The following is a 17,458-nucleotide window of genomic DNA, read 5'->3' as shown; positions in this document are numbered from 1 at the left end:
CATTAGGCAGATTCAGATCAGACCTTAACCAAATGAAACCAGATTGAACTGCTTTCTTCCTGTCCTGAGCCTAAAATGTCAAATATGTTTCATTACCTTGTCATATTAATTTTGTGGTTTTTAAATGGATATTATGCTGAGGACTTGTGCAAAAATTGTAATTTAAAGATTAAGTGACTGTAAAAAATATTGGTGACTGTTGGTGAGGGAAGTCAGGTCTTTGAAGGATCATTAAAGCCCACAATTAAACAAAATCAGTTGTATTAAAGCAAAAAGGAAAGTTTGGCTGAAAATAAAAAATGACAATAAATTGACAAATTTGCTGCAAAACAGTCCAATTCTCAGAAAACAAAATAAGACTCAGAAGGGTCTAGCAGCTTGGACATATTACTGATTCCTCCTTGTGTGACATTGGCTTCTTGAAGTTGGAAAAACAACACTAGATTTAAAAAAAAATCAACTGGCTATTGATATGAAGTTAAAAAAAAAAGTCATAGGAAAAGCAGTATGAAGACTGAAATACTAAAGAGTGAAAATAGGTAATTTTTATTGAGTCAAATTTTTCCATCTAAAACTATTCCAAAACAGCTGACAGAAGTCTGGGTGAGCCTATTAGATCTGGCCATCTTCATGATATTCTGAAACATTCACCAAAAAAAACTTTTGGAATTTTTTATTTCTTGTGGTTCTGGAAGTCTTTTCTCCAGTGAGATGAACTCATATACTGATATACTGAAAAGCAGAATGTCCTAGAATTACAGAAATTCCTAAATGGACATTAATACTGCAAATATTTACAAGTACTGTAAAAGGACCATGCATCATGCCTTACTTCATGAATAATTAAGAAATTAATCCAAGAGATAAAATTAACATGTTTTTGTAGTATGAGAATACCCTTGATTTAAACCTTACTGAAAATTAAGGGCTATCATAAAGGGTAGGCTTGGAAAAAGGTAATATTTGTCAAAGGTAAGCTTAATATCCAATATAAGAGAATAGTTTAAAAGTGAATTAGAATGTTAAAATCTTGTGAACTCAATGTTTAGTTGCATAAAACAAGTGATTTTGATAAAAGGATATATTGCATATTTAAAAGGTAAAGATGTAATATTTATTTTATGTCAATAAGTTATTTTGTTTTGTCCTAAGTAATTTTTCCCCCTGAGGCAATTGGGTCTTGCCCAGGGTCACAGCTAGGAAGTGTTAAGTGTCTGAGACAACATTTGAACTCAGGTCCTCCTGACTTCAGGGCTGGTGCTCTATACACTTTACTACCTAGCTGCCCCTGTCCCAAGTAATTTGAACACTGGAACCATATGGAAAGGTTCAAAGGATTAGATAGCAAGAATGTGATTCTAAATCAGTTTTCAATCATACTATCTCATTAACCATTAACTTATTTTGAAATAGACTTCCAGCAAGAATAAGTAAGAATCTCATACAACTGAGCCAGCTGATGTTTATATCATTTTCCTTTGGCAGTTGATGTAGCTTTAAGAACAATTCACAGATAGATGAAAATCTTAGTGCTGAAAAAGAAAAGAAAGTGAAATGTTTCTATTTTCTCAGCTTTTTGATTTCTTGACTTTGAGCTTTATGTATGAAACTCCTCCTTTCATTCTTTAATAACAGGGTCTGCCTCTGCTTTTTTGTTAATTCCTCAGTGATGTGCATGTAGTCAAGTATAATCTGGAAATCCTGAGTTCAAATCTAATCTCAGACATTGACTATCTGTGTAAACACTTCTATCTGCTCCATTTCCTTAATTGTAAAATGGGGGCAATAAGAGTGCTTTCCAGAGTTGTTGTAAGGATCAAATGAAATATTTATAAAGCTTAGTACAGTGCCTGACATAGCAGGTGCTTAATAAATACTTGTTCTTTTCCCTTCATCTTAGTCAACCAAATTCTATACAAAGTTTTCTTCAGCTTTAAAGCACATATTCCTGTATGTTCCACCAACATGCTATTTTCTTTATCCTCACTTATTAACTTTTAAAAAGGAAATCAGGATTACTAAATTAGTAGATGAGGGTATATTTGGGGCATAGTTTATGTATATTCTAGTAAATTTTCTGAGAAAGTATATTACTCATGTGAAGAAGCTGGATTAGACATTAATATACTCAAATAATTCCAAAGAATAGTTGCTAATGGTTCAATGTTACTGTAAGAAGGTCTCAAAAAGAAGTTGAAATTATATCATTTTACAGAATCATAGAATCCTAAGCACTCAGGGATTTATACCCAGTAGCCCTGCGCCATTTAATATTTATCTCAATGATATGCTTGTCAAATTTGTGGACATCCAAAGCTGGGAGGAATAGCTAGAACAGTGGATGACAGCCTCCAAAAGAATCCTAGAGCATTGGACTAAATGTAATAAGATGAAATTCAATGCTGAGAAACATAAACTTATACTTTGGTATTAAAAAAAAATTCACAAATATAAAACAGGAGAAACATGGATAAATTCTGAAAAGGATCTAGGGGTTTTAATGGACTACAATTTAGATGAGTCAACAGTATGATGCGCCAGCTAAAAAAGCTTTAATGAAAATGGGCTGTATAAGGACCTAGTTTTTAGGAACAGGAAAGAAATACTACTGCTGTAATCTACCTTTGTCAAAAATCTCTGGAGCACTGTATTCACTTCTCAGCACCACAGTTTAAGAATTTTTATTAGCTGGAAAATGTCCAGAGGGGGACAACCAGAATAATGAAAGGCATTGAATCTATGATATATGAAGATTAAAGGAGTTGGCATGTTTAATTTATAGACTGGGTGGGGAAGGGAGATATGATAGTTTTTTTCCCCCAAGGACTTTTAAGGGTTATCATGTGGAAAAGAGATTAGACTTATTCTGTTGGGCCCCAGAGGAGAGAACTAGGAGCAATAGGTAGAATTTGCAAGGAGGCAAATTTAGGCTTAATGTCAAGAAAAACTTCTTAATTTCCTCAAAAGTGGAAGAAGCTGCCTTGAGAGGTGAATCCTAGGATTTACAACTGAAAGTAACTTTAAAAATCATCTTCTCTACCAAAAAGTTAGATGACCATTTACTTGCTATGTTATGGGATTTCTTTTCAAGTACTGGTTGAACTAGATAATGACCGAAGTCTCTAGCAACTCTATGCAACACTTTGATTCTTATTCTTTGATACTATAAACTATTTTGGGCCATCCATCCTGTATTTGAATGAATTTATAGATTAGTAGAAAGCTACAAAGGCATGTTGATTTGGGTCCAAGTTGTTGCAAAACTCAATTGAGAAAGTACATGTAGAACTTTTTAAACTTTAAAGTGCATCTATTATTGTCAATAATATAGTATTCCTAATGATTTAAGAGAACCATATTTAAGAACTATTGACTAAATCTTTAACTGAATAACCCAATTACATTTATAGCTATATAGTCTGCAAGAACATTTTCTCCTCCACAACATAACAGTAACACAAAAATATTGGGCATTTGATCAATAGTACTTCTGCTAAAGATTCAGAAATTCAAATCTCTCCCTGTAAAACAAACATAAAAAGCCTGTCATATAAACTCAGTTTTTTTGTTTTTTTTTTTTTACCCTGAAAGAAATAATTTATTGACAAATAACCAATATTCAGCTTAAGGAGAAGATCAGTTACCATTTCTTCAACCTCTTCCTTAGTGTTCCCCAAAACAATTTCAGCCACCAATAATAAAGCCTGATAAAATGATAGTACACAGTATGCTTTCTTCTTCATTTGTCTCCCTCCTAACATCGTGTGGAATGCAGCCCCTAGGATTGATAAACAGATACTCATGTTTCTGAATTTGCTTCTCTAGAGTAGGGAGAACATTAAGGCTGAACAAAATAGAGTTATCTTGGGCTGGAGGGAGTATTCCTTCAGCCAGCGAGATTTTATTGATATGTATACAAGCAAACAGATTTTAATCCCACTACTGAGAGCCAATAAGGCACAAAACTTCACCTTCAAAATCATGCCTCACACTAGGCAGGGCAATTGCCATGAGAAATAATGACAAATGGCATCATTTTAAAAACAGAAAAAAAAAGTCTCAGAGCTCCTAAAAATATTGATATTAGAAAGTTAACAAAAACCCAAGACAAATTCCTGTTAATCCAAATTAACTCTCCATCCATCTCCAGCTTGTCTTGGGACAGATCCAGTCCTACTTCAAATTAAGTCTTTTCTGCATTCATATCTTCTGTAAACAATGGCAGGTTCAGATTTACTGACCAATAATGTACAATCACTTGGGCTTATTCAGAGTAGAATAGCCAGTAGGACGGGGATGTCCCTTAAATGTTGCTTAAGATTGAGGTTTATCTCTCATCTGGTTATGATATTTCTTGCCAGCTAGAAGCCTTTGAGCTGATTAGCTAAAGGCAGGGACCTACTAGGAGCTGCTGCAGCAATTCAGAGGAGAACAAAGAAGCAAGTTTCATACACTCAAATGAAGTTAAAGAGTAAGCTAAATAAACACACAAACTGGCACAGGCATGCTGCCATGAGGGTTAAATGCAAAACCACACAGTGCTCAAAACCCAGCTTTAGAACCTTTAAGTTCTTTATATAAAAAGATTATAAACAAGTAAAGCATAAGGTGATGTAAGGCTTGCATTTCGGCTTCAGATTTCCAAGATAATATTTCCCTAATATGAGGCGAAAGCTGCTTTGCTTCATTTTGATTTTTGAAAAGTCCACTGCATTTAAAAAATAAAGATTTTGTCTTGTTAAAGCTTGAGCATTAGTGTAACAACCAGGCAACTACTAATTAAAGTCTTCTTTCTGGAAGGCACAGAAAAATGGACAGTTTTATATCTTGACAATCATTTTTTGGGGAAAAAATGAGTTAGTTAGAATCTTCTAGGTTATTTATAGGAACTTTCAGAAACCGAAGGAAGAAAAGAAAGAACGTTAGGTTCATAATTATACTTCTTTTCATTCCCAAACAAAAATCTATTTGAGCATTCAACTAAGCTATAGTGTTTTTCAAATGGGAATTCATGCTTTGGCTTCTATACCCAATGAGGAAGTCCTGTCCATTTAAATGTATCCCCCAGGAAGAACAGCACAGTGATACATTTTATCTATAAACTTTAGTGTAAAATATCTGTGTACAAAACTTTTTTGTTCTCTATTTTACTCAAATCCAGCAGCAAGTGTCTATTTATGCATGAATATGATTCTCAAAATTGGACTCTGTCCATTTCCTGGTTTGAATGGTCATTATATTGGTTTTTTTTTTTTTTTTCCTCAGAGCTGCTCATGACAAATTGAGAGGATTCTTGAACTCATTCTATGACAGAGATTAAAAATCCAAAGGGATCTAGAATGGAGCATGATCCTGCAGAGATTTTTCACTGCTTCCTGTTGGTGAAGGAAGGTTGTCACTGCCATTCTCCCTGCCACCGACGACTTTGGACTGTGAAGGGGAAAAGACAAAGAAAAAAAATATATAAAAGCAGTAGGTCTAAAGTAGGTATATTTCTTAAGGACTCTGGTCAATGCAATGACCAGTCCTACTGATACATTATTGGTGGAACTGCGAATACATCCAGCCATTCTGGAGAGCAATTTGGAACTATGCTCAAAAAGTTATCAAACTGTGCATACCCTTTGATCCAGCAGTGCTTCTACTGGGCTTATATCCCAAAGAAATACTAAAGAGTGGAAAGGGACCTGTATGTGCCAAAATGTTTGTGGCAGCCCTTTTCATAGTGGCTAGAAACTGGAAAATGAATGGATGTCCATCAATTGGAGAATGGTTGGGTAAATTATGGTATATGAATGTTATGGAATATTATTGTTCTGTGAAAAATGACCAACAGGAGGAATACAGAGAGGCTTGGAGAGACTTACATCAACTGATGCTGAGTGAAACGAGCAGAACTAGGGGATCATTATACACTTCAACAATGATACTGTATGAGGATGTATTCTGATGGAAGTGGATATCTTCAACATAGAGAAGAGCTAATCCAATTCCAATTGATCAATGATGGACAGAATCAGCTACATCCAGAAAAGGAACACTGGGAAATGAGTGTAAACTGTGAGCATTGTTTTTTTGTTTGTTTGTTTTGTGTTGTTTCTCTTCCCAGATTATTTTTACCTTGCAAATACAATCCTTCCTTTGCAACAACAACAACAACAAAAAAATTCGGTTCTGCACATATATATTGTACCTAGGATATACTATAAGATATTTAATATGTATGGGAATGCCTGCCATCTGGGGGGGGGGGGGTGGAGGGAAGGAGGGGAAAAACTCCGAACAGAAGGGAGTACAAGGGATAATGTTGTAAAAAAAAAAAAAAAATTTACCTATGCATATGTACTGTCAAAGAAAATGTTATAATTATAAAAATTAATAAAAAACAAAATTTAAAAAAAGATTAAACTTTTCTCTTATAATTATATTTAAATTACATACAAAAAGAAAAATAGTAGATTAGTTATAAGTATTACTACCTTTATGGTCCCAACTCGATCTTCAAAAGACTTGAAGGTTGCAGAATTCCTTTAAAGAGAGAGAGGGGATATCAATGCCAAGGAGCAAATGGTTGTACATATATTCCTTCACCTCTAGAGAGAGGCTTCAATTAAAAACATCTCCCTGGGATCCTGACATTAGCCAAAATCAAGAAAAAGACATATAACATGATCCATTTTGCCAGCACCCTCCATTGCTATTGTTATCTCTGGGACCTTCCCCAACTTGTTCCATATGTCTAGAATGCATTCTTTCTTTATCCCTACCTAAATAATCCTTAGATCTGTTCAAAGCTCAGCACAGGTACCAGTTACTCCATGAAAGCTTTTCTGGTATCCCTAATTATTAGCTTTCTGCATCTTAAAATTAATTTGCATTGTTTGGTTTACTTGTACTCTTGTTGTATAATCTCTCCTTCTTCCCAACAGAATGTTCACTACTTTCAGGCAGAAGCAACTAATTTTTGTTTCTATTTCTAGTACCTTGGATAGCGCTTCATATTTGGCTCCACTTAATCAGGGTTTGCTAAACTGAAATGAATCACCAGTGACTTCTCCCAATGTTTTTCTCATCAAATACCAATATGGTAAAATGCAGACGTGATCTTATAATAAATTTCTCCTAACACTCTGGCTCTCTCCTTTTCATCTCAGCTTTTCTCCTTCCTTCCTTTAGATTCTAAATTTCTTGAGGATAAGAACTAAGATATTTTTCTTCATCTTTGTATCCCTAGTGCTAAGCAGTACCTTGTACGCAGTAAGAATTTAGCATATTTGTGGGCTGTGTCAAGTAAAGGTATATTGCGGTTATAAACTACAACTGCTCCACAAAACAAAAGGCTTCTTTGATGAAATTCACTCCTATAATGTACAATCTAATTTTTAAATGGAGATTATCCTATATAAGTGATCCCAATGAAACTGAGGTAAAATTAGTAGTTTGGATAGAAAATTATGGTCTGAGTTTAGCAGCAGAAAAGGAGGTGTTAGGCTACAAACAAGTATGTTTTCCCTTTATATTAAGTATGTATTCATGTCTTAACTTACTGTATAGAATCAAGATCATAGAAATTCAAAACTGTAGGTTCTTTATCTTTTACAAAAATTACTTAAATAATAATAAAAGAAGAGCTGCTGGTAAGGAGTAAAGAAAAAGAGTTTTTTAAAAGAAGAAACAGAGAATAGGCCAGCCAAACTTTTCCAAAGTGACCTTATTTTACACAATCTTAAGTCACCTATTCCACCCTGGAACATTTAGATACAAATGTATCTATGACCTCTTGGCAACAACTGGCTTAGAGGAAATTCAGGATGTAAAAATCAGATTTTTTACTAGTAGCCATAGGGAGTTTAAAATATAAAGAGAGATTTATTGAAAAGTTAGCTCCAGGGCCATTAGAGAATTTAATTCAAAGATAGGCAGATTGCATCTATAGGAATTTTAAAATATTTCTCAGGCTTTCCCCATCCAGGTTCAAAAAAACCAATTTCACATAAATAATTCTGGTGCCACCTGGCAAAATATTTGTGTTACTTAGCTTGACCTCCTTAGTAGAAAACCAAAGTTTTCAGATAAAGAAATGTCTGTAGGAAGTAGCTTTATGATGTAGAAGACTAATACCTGAGTAGCTTAACAAGCAAGTCATCAGTTAAGGCTCCTAAAAGTTCTTTTAGAAGGTTTATTACAGCACTGTTGGGCAAGAGAAGAATTTTCTCTAGAAATTTCATTAAGAGCATCATACTCAACTGTTTGGCTCTTTATTACCAACTCAAGGGAGGTCTTTTTTACAATATCCTGAGCTTTTAGGGAGCTAAGGAAAACTGATCTTTGAGATAAGGGTTCTTCTGCAGGAAAATTATGGAATTGAAAATTATGGAGAAATTGTAGGATCAACTTTTAAAGACAAGTGCAAAAGGAAATACCCAACTCTTGGTGAGTAATTGAGATCATTTATACATTACCTCATAGCTGGCATACTTATTGAATGACGAATGGAGTAGCTGCTACTTGGAAGCATTATAAAAGCAAAGAAGGAAGTAAGAATTAATAATAAAATTCAGATAGAAATCTGCGGTTCCTTAATATCCATAGAGTATTAAACATTAGTTTACAAAATCCTGCCATATAGAATGCATAAGAAGATAATGCATCTTGATTACTGTTACACAACACAACTTTTCTGTACTTCTTTGTACTTATCATAATCTAAGTTAGAACACATTTAGTGTATCTGTCACATCCCTTTTACTAGACTATAAGCTGCTGAAGGGTAAAGCATGCATTATCTTCCATTTTTATATCTTCCCCAACACCTCACAAATAACAGCTATTTAAAAGTTTGTTGAATTAAGCTGTTATTCAAAAGAGGGGGGAAATTGTTGAACAAGTATGAGGTATGCAGCACCAAGAACTGCCATTGAATTAGCATTGAAAAACACCTCAGGTTGAGGAGAAAATGGTATAGATTCTAAGAATTATGAAAATCTTTCTAAAAATATTGCTGAGTTGGAATAACAGTGTGGCAGAGTCTAGGACTGTTAAGGATACATCACATACATCCCTCTCCAGTGCCCTGCTAGAATTAATTCAGTGTCACGTTATCCTGTTTTTTTGGAAAAAGCCTTTCTTCTTATATTTATGGTAGGTTAGTCTTACCTAAAGGAATGTGAGAAGGGATGAGCCCTAAAAGACATAAAATAATTGGCAGCAGGAAGAAAGGAAAAAAAATACAAAGTTAGGCAAAGAAATCCAGCAAGAAAAGCCACTCCTCACCACCAGCCTCTTTAACAAGTCACTTAAAAAGATTTTTTTTTTAAACCTCTGAAATACATTCCCTATGCCCTATCAAACTTAAAGTGAGGCTAACAAACCCAAGAGCCCATGTATGCAAACTCATTGTAAGATTCAACAATAAATACTACCTCTCCAAAACCTGAGTGTTTTAATAGCTGATGTTGCTCATGAGGGAATGCATAATTATACTACAGAATATCATACTAGATTCCTAACCTGAAATTACTCAAGGTCTAGTTTAAGGATTAACTCCTTATAGTCTGTATTGCAGTAAGAAAAATGAAAGGCCCAAACTGAAGGCATAGATATTCAGGTAGCAGACATGGTATTTTTATCTTTTTGTAGTTTATATTTAATACCATTCAACAATCATTTTCAAGGAAACCTATATGCATTGAAAACCCATATGTGGAACAACCACCAAAAAAAAGAGCATTAAAAAGTAACAAAGACACAAACTGTGAAGCAATTTGATCTCCATACATGCAGTGTTTGGCTCTGTAATTTTGGCTCAAAATTTCCATGTGATAATTAAAGGGCATTTCAGCCACTTTCAAATATATATCTGTCCAGTTGACAGTTTCCACCATTTAATATTTCATCGGCCAGTATCACATCCTTGTTAATTAGCTTTGCATCAATAATTTAAAGTGTTTTTTTTTCAGCCACTTGAATGATTATCAAGGTACACTGAGCAAATCAATTGAATGAAAAGCAGAAATACATGAATTAGCTGGCTTAGTTAAAATATTTGTTTTCATATTTGTAGTAAAATTTTAAAATAAATCCATTGTAGACACCATCACATAAGCTTCTAACATTCTTTTTTCAAACACTTCAGTGACAAAGAATCATCCTCATAATGATTTAATAGTCTAAAATTAATGTCCTTGTACTCTAAACAATTTGGAGATCACATGAAGTTTCTCACTGTGATGATGAAATGATTTAAAAACATTAGAAATATAAGACTAAGTTGGAGCAATGGATCTAAAAGCTCAGGATTCTAATTTGGACAGGCGCACCAAGGGACATACCTTGGAAGAACTACATACTTACTTTCTGTGACAATGCCCACAAAAGATTTAGAATATATTTTGAAAGTTCTCATCATAACAATCCAGTATGGAACTACCTACCCCCTCCATGGATTTATCTAAATCCTGATTGAATCTATTCTTTCAAGGAATGGAATGGTGTATATACTACGTTGAAAACTCATGAATGGAGTCAAGGATCTTACTTCAGCCAGTTTATCTAAGAAACAGAACAGGAGTACTTTAAAAGTGTACTTAGAACTTTCAGGGAAGAAACTCTTTAGGAACATGCACTTAATTAAATGGAGACCATTGGAAAGTTCATTTGGGAACTATGACCAAGGTAGCCTGTGTTTAGGACACCCTGAAGGAATACCAGTTCTAAGAGATCAGCAAAAAAATGTAAATTCCTTTAGTTACCTTATCATTAGCCAAATAAAAAATGGCATTTATTAAAGGGGGAAAGCAATGAATTCAAGGACATTTAATTTCAAATTCTAACTCCCTACCTTCTTCTTGCCCAGAACATAGACACACACAGAACAATAAGGCAAAGTAGAAAAAGTGGCAGATTAGTGAAAAGAAATACTGCACACTTTACTCATTCAAAAGAAATCTTTCCACTGCAGGCAAGTAACTACAACTCCCCATAATCTATGATCACATGCATTGGGAACAATGAGTCATAATTCTCATAAATAGAAGTCTTCCCATCATTCTAAAAATTTCAATTTCAATTTCAGTAATCACAAACTGTACAAAGTTTCAGAACCTGAATAAACATTCTTAACTCTAGCACCAGTCAGACAGAGAAGATGCAATTCCCCCTGCCAATATACAGAACGAGAAATAAGACCATATTTAGTGTTTCCAATAAAGAAAAATATTTATTATATCTAAACTTACAAAAAAAAAAAAAAAAAGATAAGTCAATCTTCTAAATCTTACTTTAGTTTGCTGGATGTCAACACTAAAATTTTAGTCAATTTTGACCCAATTTCCATTCAGGATGATTTGATGGAATTAGAGACACATCTAATTTTCCTGTTTTGTTATTGTTTTGTTGAGGCAATTGGAATTAAGTGGAATTGCTCAAGGTCACACAGCTAGTAAGTGTTGAACTCAGGTCTTCCTGACTTTATAGTCTCTATTTAACATCTAACTTCCCAATATCTAATTTTAATCAACTGGTGAAGTTCTATATGTGAATAAGCCAAAAATTTTTTAAAAGAAAACTGTCATATTTTTTCATTTGCAAAATATACATCAATATTGACAAAAAGATCTCAAACTAAAAATATTGCACAAGAAGTGAACTATTCTTTTCAAAAAATATCTAAATAAATTAAATCACTGGAGAGGTTTATATTAGGGAATGAGAAGCAAGAATGCAGAATACATACAATACCAAACTCAGCTGATATGTCAATTAGTTTTGCTGAACTGCTTTCTTCTGTTCTTTTTAATTCTTTGTTAAAAGTAATGGTTCCCTCAGTAGAATGAAAGATATATATGGGGGGAAAAGTGATTTTATAAGTCATATCTGTCAAACAGCTGTTGCTCTCCAGACCTCTTTGGCTATTTCTCAAGCCCTAAAAAAGTATTTAAAGACAAAGCAGGACCAATAAGTAGCACTATTCTAAGAAACTACATTCCCAAAGTGGCTCAAAGTATGTCATTTTAAAAAAATCAATCTCTAAATGACTTTTAAATAAAATTTTCTTATAATTAATAGTTATCTCTTCTCAACTCCAAGGCAATATAGACAAATAAATTATAAGGAAAATGAGAATGTGACACTAAGCAACATGTGATCAGAGATTATTACCAGTGCTTACCCCCTGAACTCCCCACAGGCCCAAGGAGGGAAGGAGGAGTCTTCAAAAGTGCAGCTTCGATGAAGGAACTGTCCAGTATAATTTCAAATGAAACTTGTTACTAGAATTTTCACAAAACACCTCGAGAGTTTGCTTTTTAGGGGTTGTACTTGTCAGTTTATTTAAGACTACTATCTATTAGCTTTTTATCAGAGGCAAAGAGCTTTTTGCTAGGGCTCTTCCAAAAGACTTCCCAGACTATATAAAGCATGGAGAAGGTAATGTTTGTAACCATTAGTTAGAAATACTAACAAAATATACTATTGTCTTTCTTACCTTAGAGGGAAACAAAAACATAGCAATACTTGCTTTAAAAGAATACCTTTCACTAGATGAGAAAACTAGCTACAAACTTTGGCTGAAAGATACACTGAAATTCTCTTGTTTTAACTTAGCCAGAACTACTGTATACATCAAGCAAATATAGGAGAAGCAACTCTAGGACAATATTACTTTGTATTTGTTTCCCAGTACAAACTTTCTTTGCTCACAGCTGACTAGTCTAAGAATTGTACAACTCTGAAGCAAAATAAACATCAAATAAAGGGAAAAAAATCATTCATGATACACAACAAGAGGTTCAAATACAGACATTATAACTTTCTTATGGTCGATTTAGGTATTAAAAATACTCATGAATCTCAATATTTAGATAATCCATCTTGAAAACATCTATCATAAAGTTCAAATTCTTTTACAAAATCTAAAATTCTATCAGATGTTGATTAAATTATTGATTCTGAACTTCACAAAACTTAAGACTTAGCAACTGCCCTTTGTTAATATAAATTGATAAAGAAAAAAAAAATATTACAGTAGCTAACCATAAGGATGAATTTAGTTTGTGGGAATATTTTGTAAAATGTATACTGTTGTCAAAGTCAGACACTGACATGAATTTACAGTATCCTGAATGCATACTGACATTAGTACTCTATAAGAAGCATCATGAGCCAAATCTCAAAGATCTGAAATAGAAAGAAATTAAATCCAAAACGAACTAGAAAAGAGGCTTTATTTAAAGTGGTTAGTATCAATATTTGCCATTAACTTGCTATGTAATCCTAGAAAAATCTTTAAATTCTCATCTTTAAAATGAGCTAATTGACTAGATGATTTCTAACTTCTAACTCTACTTCGAAATTAACTCTTAATATAGTCTAGTCTAAGATTACCTATTATTACCTTATCACTACCAAACCTAGTGTGGCTGCCAAAGAGCAGAATATACCCATTTCCTAATTCTTTTATGTCCTGGGGCACTCAAATGGACATGCCATTAAAATTAGGCAGAAAGAAAAAGCGTATAAGGAGCTGAGATCATTGTATCCTACATTGAGTTTGAGAATACTGTGTTCCACAGGCTTTTCCATTCCAAACAAGATGTCATATTCTGGTAAGTCACAAATTTACAATCAAGTTTTATCCTCACTCTAATAACAAACTCTTTCCTAACAGAAACTCAGACAAAAGATTAAAGGCATTTCAAAGGAAAGAGGTCCTACCTCATATCTCCAAGTTTCCTGCTAATAGCAGAGCTGACATTGGACAAGGCAGCTGAAGTCTTCTGTCCTGCCTGGGAAAGAGTTTCCTGAGTCTTCTTGTAACTAGACAGAAGAAAAATAAGTTAAAACAACCAAACAAGAATGAGAAGGCTTCTACCCACCAGGCAAGGAAAAAGCACCCCCACCTTCTGGAAGAGGTTCCCCAAAGGAAAGATTCAAAGAAGTTAGTGGTGCTGACACAGAAAAAGCTGCTCCTCTACTTCCTAGGGGGCCCTTTTTATGGAGCCCCTAAGAAAGGGAAACAGCCTCACCTGTTAAAGAGCGTTTAAGCAGTATTAAACCACATTTTTTCAAAAGCATGTAACCAAGCTGAATTTGGATTTATCTTATGGTTCACATTCCTTGTCTCCTACTACTCATACTCATTTTCCCCTTTCCTCAAAGATGATAAATCAAACTTTCATTACTGAGAAACAAAAAAGATCTGGATGCTAGTGCAAAGAAACAGAACTAGAATAACACAGACTACAATAATAGTAACAGAATAACAAAGATGTGACAAGAGGACTAATACCATTTTGAGGCAAGAGCTAGGAAAAATCCTCAAAGTTACTTTCAGCCACACTTAAGAAACATTAAGCTAATAGTCACCATTTTTATTACCTTAATTCATACTTTTCCCATCATGAGGACATCAATATTATGCAGTATGCAAAGAGCAGTTAATAGCCAAGATCCAGGGGGAAAGCCATTTTTTTTCCCCTACCATCTACGGTCTAAATGCACACATTTTCATTGTTTAGAATTTTTCTCCCCATGTCACCTCAAAAATAAGAATTCCTCATTTTACTTCCATAATTTCCTTTTGGGACAGGGTACAAAATTCAATTTTAACACTATCATTTCAAATGTCACTGTTTACAGAATGTCATCTTGACTCTAACACTGAAGTAGATTCCCATATTCTTTTTAGTACCTTTCCCTTCCACCAACAGCCACTAACAACATCTCTCTTCTCAAGGATACTTTTGAAGTTATTTTCATTATCTGAGAGAAGGAATCTGACACTAGCACAAAACTTAATGGCCACAGCATAACCAAGAAATATGCCAGGGAAGAGAATTCTAAGTCAGAGTTAGAATCTTGAACGGCCTCCCCTTAGTCAGCAATCATTACACAGAAAGTAAGTTAAGACTTTTTCATCTTAATCCAAAGAGCTTTGAGATGCAACAGGAAGTCACATATCCTATATCACATCAAGAGCCATGATAACAATAATGCAATATAACCTACATTTTACACTCATGTCACCTAGGGTCAAGTGTCAAGAAATCTTTGGTGAAGTTGAGCATATCTTAATCACTTTGAAATAAACAAGACAATATCTTTGGAGAGATCCAGTCTGTGGGAGGCTAGTACTTTACCAATCATATTATCTCACTTCATTTAAGTGTCTAACAATGCTCTCTAATAAGATCACAATAAGATTGTTAAGTCATATGGTTAAATTTCCAGAATAAAAGACTTTCTGTATTTCATTCTGCAGTATCATTTCAGAAATTAATCTTCCTTAAACACATTCTCATCATATTATTTCCTTATTCAAAGTCTATCAATGGCTCTCCACTTCCTACCACTTCAAATTCTTCTAGCTGATATCCAGGGACCCTTACAATCTAACACCATCCAAATTAGCCAACGTAATTTCTAAGTATTTTCCATATGACGTCTTTATTCTAATCAAGCAAAGATCCTCACACTATTCTCATCTTAACAACTATGTTCATATTATTATTATCCACTCTGCTTTACCTAAGAAAATCTTATCTATCATTCTAGGTCAAATTCAAGTATTATTCCTCCCTGTTATGCTAAGACCTCTTTGAAAATCTCCATGATTATGCTAAGTCACACTGATCTTTTACTGCACAAGCTAATATTTTATTATTTAGTGTCTTCTAGTGTTCTCCAGTCAATTCCTGTTTGTAAATCATTTTACCTCAACTATAATGCTCTTTGAGAATGTTTTCCCCCATATTGTCAGAACAATTTTAGGTACAAAGATGAATACTATCTATGAATACTTTCTAGATTGTGGATGGGTGAGTATGGGACAATTCACTTCTAAGCAAACTTTAAAATTTTAAAGCAAACTTTAAAATGCTATGATATCACCTAATATTATGTCTCCTAGGACAAAGCCCTATATTTAGTATATCAGAAGTTTAATAAATGTTGAATCAAAGAATTGATTAGGAAGAAATCCATATTAGTGCCAACAAGTTCTTGCACCATAATGTAAGATATACTTTAGTAAAGGGAAAAAAATTAAATACCTACTAAAACCTTGGCAAGAAAATCCCATTCCCACACTTCCTAGTCAGTAAATGATAAGAATGCTATACATATACATCACTTCAGTTTTTGCTTTAGATTATCTCACTTGATTTTCACTATTATCTCTGGAATAGGTGCTATTTTTAATCTCATTTTACAGATGAGACTGAGGTTAAGTGACTTTGGAGAAAACATTCTCCAAAATGTCCTCCTTTTCATAATGAATCTAATGTGTGAGTATACCATTTCTAAGAGTTAAGAATGCCTTTGTACTTCCAAAAAAAAAAAAAAAAATGTTGTAACAACCATAACATTAACATGTTAGATCTAACCAAGATCTGAAATTTGCTCTAATACCTATTTAGGGGCTGAAGGAAGCAGTACTTTTTTTTTTTTTTTAAATAATATAAGTCACTACATCTTAGAACTTACAGCTCATCCAGTTGAAGTTTTTCCTTATGCCAGTGAAAAAAATTAAGATTCTAAGAGTTTAAGTTACTTCCCCAAATCAAACATATAAGGAGACACCTGTCCAGGAACATTTCTTCTTCTAAGACAAAATCTTCAATGTGAAGCAATTGAATTAAATCAATTCTTTTACTCAAATACTCAAAACAGCTGAGTAAGTCAGAGAAAATGCTCCAACAGAGAAAGAAAATCTTGTACAACTTTTTTTTTTTTTTAAAGAGCCCATCATGTCTAAAAGGGATCTCGTTTACCATCACTCTCTTTGACAATTAAATCGTAGTCTTCATTTGTTTCAGTTAAGTGATTTGGGTCTACCTTCCATTCTCTCTCTCTCTCTCTCTCTTTTTTTTTGGAGGCAATTGGGGTTAAGTGACTTGCCCAGGGTCACACAGCCAGGAAGTGTTAAGTGTCTGAGACCAGATTTGAACTTGGTATTCCTGACTTCAGGGCTGGTGCTCTATCCACTGAGCCACCTGGCTGCCCCTACCTTCCATTCTCTTATTCAATAGTAAGCCAGTTTTATGCTGCCACCCACGCAGTCTCAAGCACATGCAAATCCAAAAAGTTCATACTACAGAAATGCAAGTTATTACAACTTCAAAATCTGACAACTATGAAAAGGTTCTGCCACTAAATGATTAAGGCAAGGATCTGCTCAGAAGAACCTGCTACTCACTGTCTAGAACTCAAATTTGTTAGCAAAAAAGTAATGATATTCCCTGCCTGTTTCCTTAGCTTTCTCAAACCTGGCTATTTAACAACATTCAATCATATCTTACATTTTTATTTTATTAAAGTTCAAATCCTGAATAAAATCATTACAAACATTTTAAAGGGAAAATAGGTAATTTTATTTACAGACTTAGAATTATGATTTCTTTTTTTAATCTAATACCAATTAATAATTGCTAAATATGCATTTTTGAAACCAAAAGGAGCT

The 17,458-nt window shown here is 33.9% G+C and overlaps 1 protein-coding gene across 21 annotated transcripts in view; it reads right to left on the bottom strand.

Annotated features, from left to right (window-relative positions):
* Positions 1 to 3,859: 3,859 nt before the first annotated feature.
* Positions 3,860 to 17,458, bottom strand: part of TPD52L2 (TPD52 like 2) — a 40,751-nt gene continuing 27,152 nt past the window's right edge. For 5 of the 21 annotated variants that reach the window (XM_074288909.1, XM_074288898.1, XM_074288904.1 and 2 more), the window contains 3 exons: positions 13,714 to 13,815; positions 6,480 to 6,528; positions 3,860 to 5,430 (listed from right to left, as the gene is read on the bottom strand). In XM_074288909.1, coding sequence (XP_074145010.1) covers positions 5,335 to 5,430; positions 6,480 to 6,528; positions 13,714 to 13,815 — 247 coding nt within the window. In that variant the 3' untranslated portion in view covers positions 3,860 to 5,334. Of the gene's footprint in view, positions 5,431 to 6,479; positions 6,529 to 8,462; positions 8,508 to 9,156; positions 9,184 to 12,169; positions 12,238 to 13,709; positions 13,816 to 17,458 lie in introns of those variants that run through there. The other 16 variants (XM_074288908.1, XM_074288894.1, XM_074288895.1 and 13 more) reach the window with 6 other exon arrangements.

This window comes from Sminthopsis crassicaudata, chromosome 2, assembly GCF_048593235.1.
Source record: "Sminthopsis crassicaudata isolate SCR6 chromosome 2, ASM4859323v1, whole genome shotgun sequence".
Taxonomy (NCBI): Eukaryota; Metazoa; Chordata; class Mammalia; order Dasyuromorphia; family Dasyuridae; genus Sminthopsis; species Sminthopsis crassicaudata.
The sequence above is the reverse complement of the archived record's forward strand: the minus strand, read 5'-3'. Positions and strand labels throughout refer to the sequence as shown.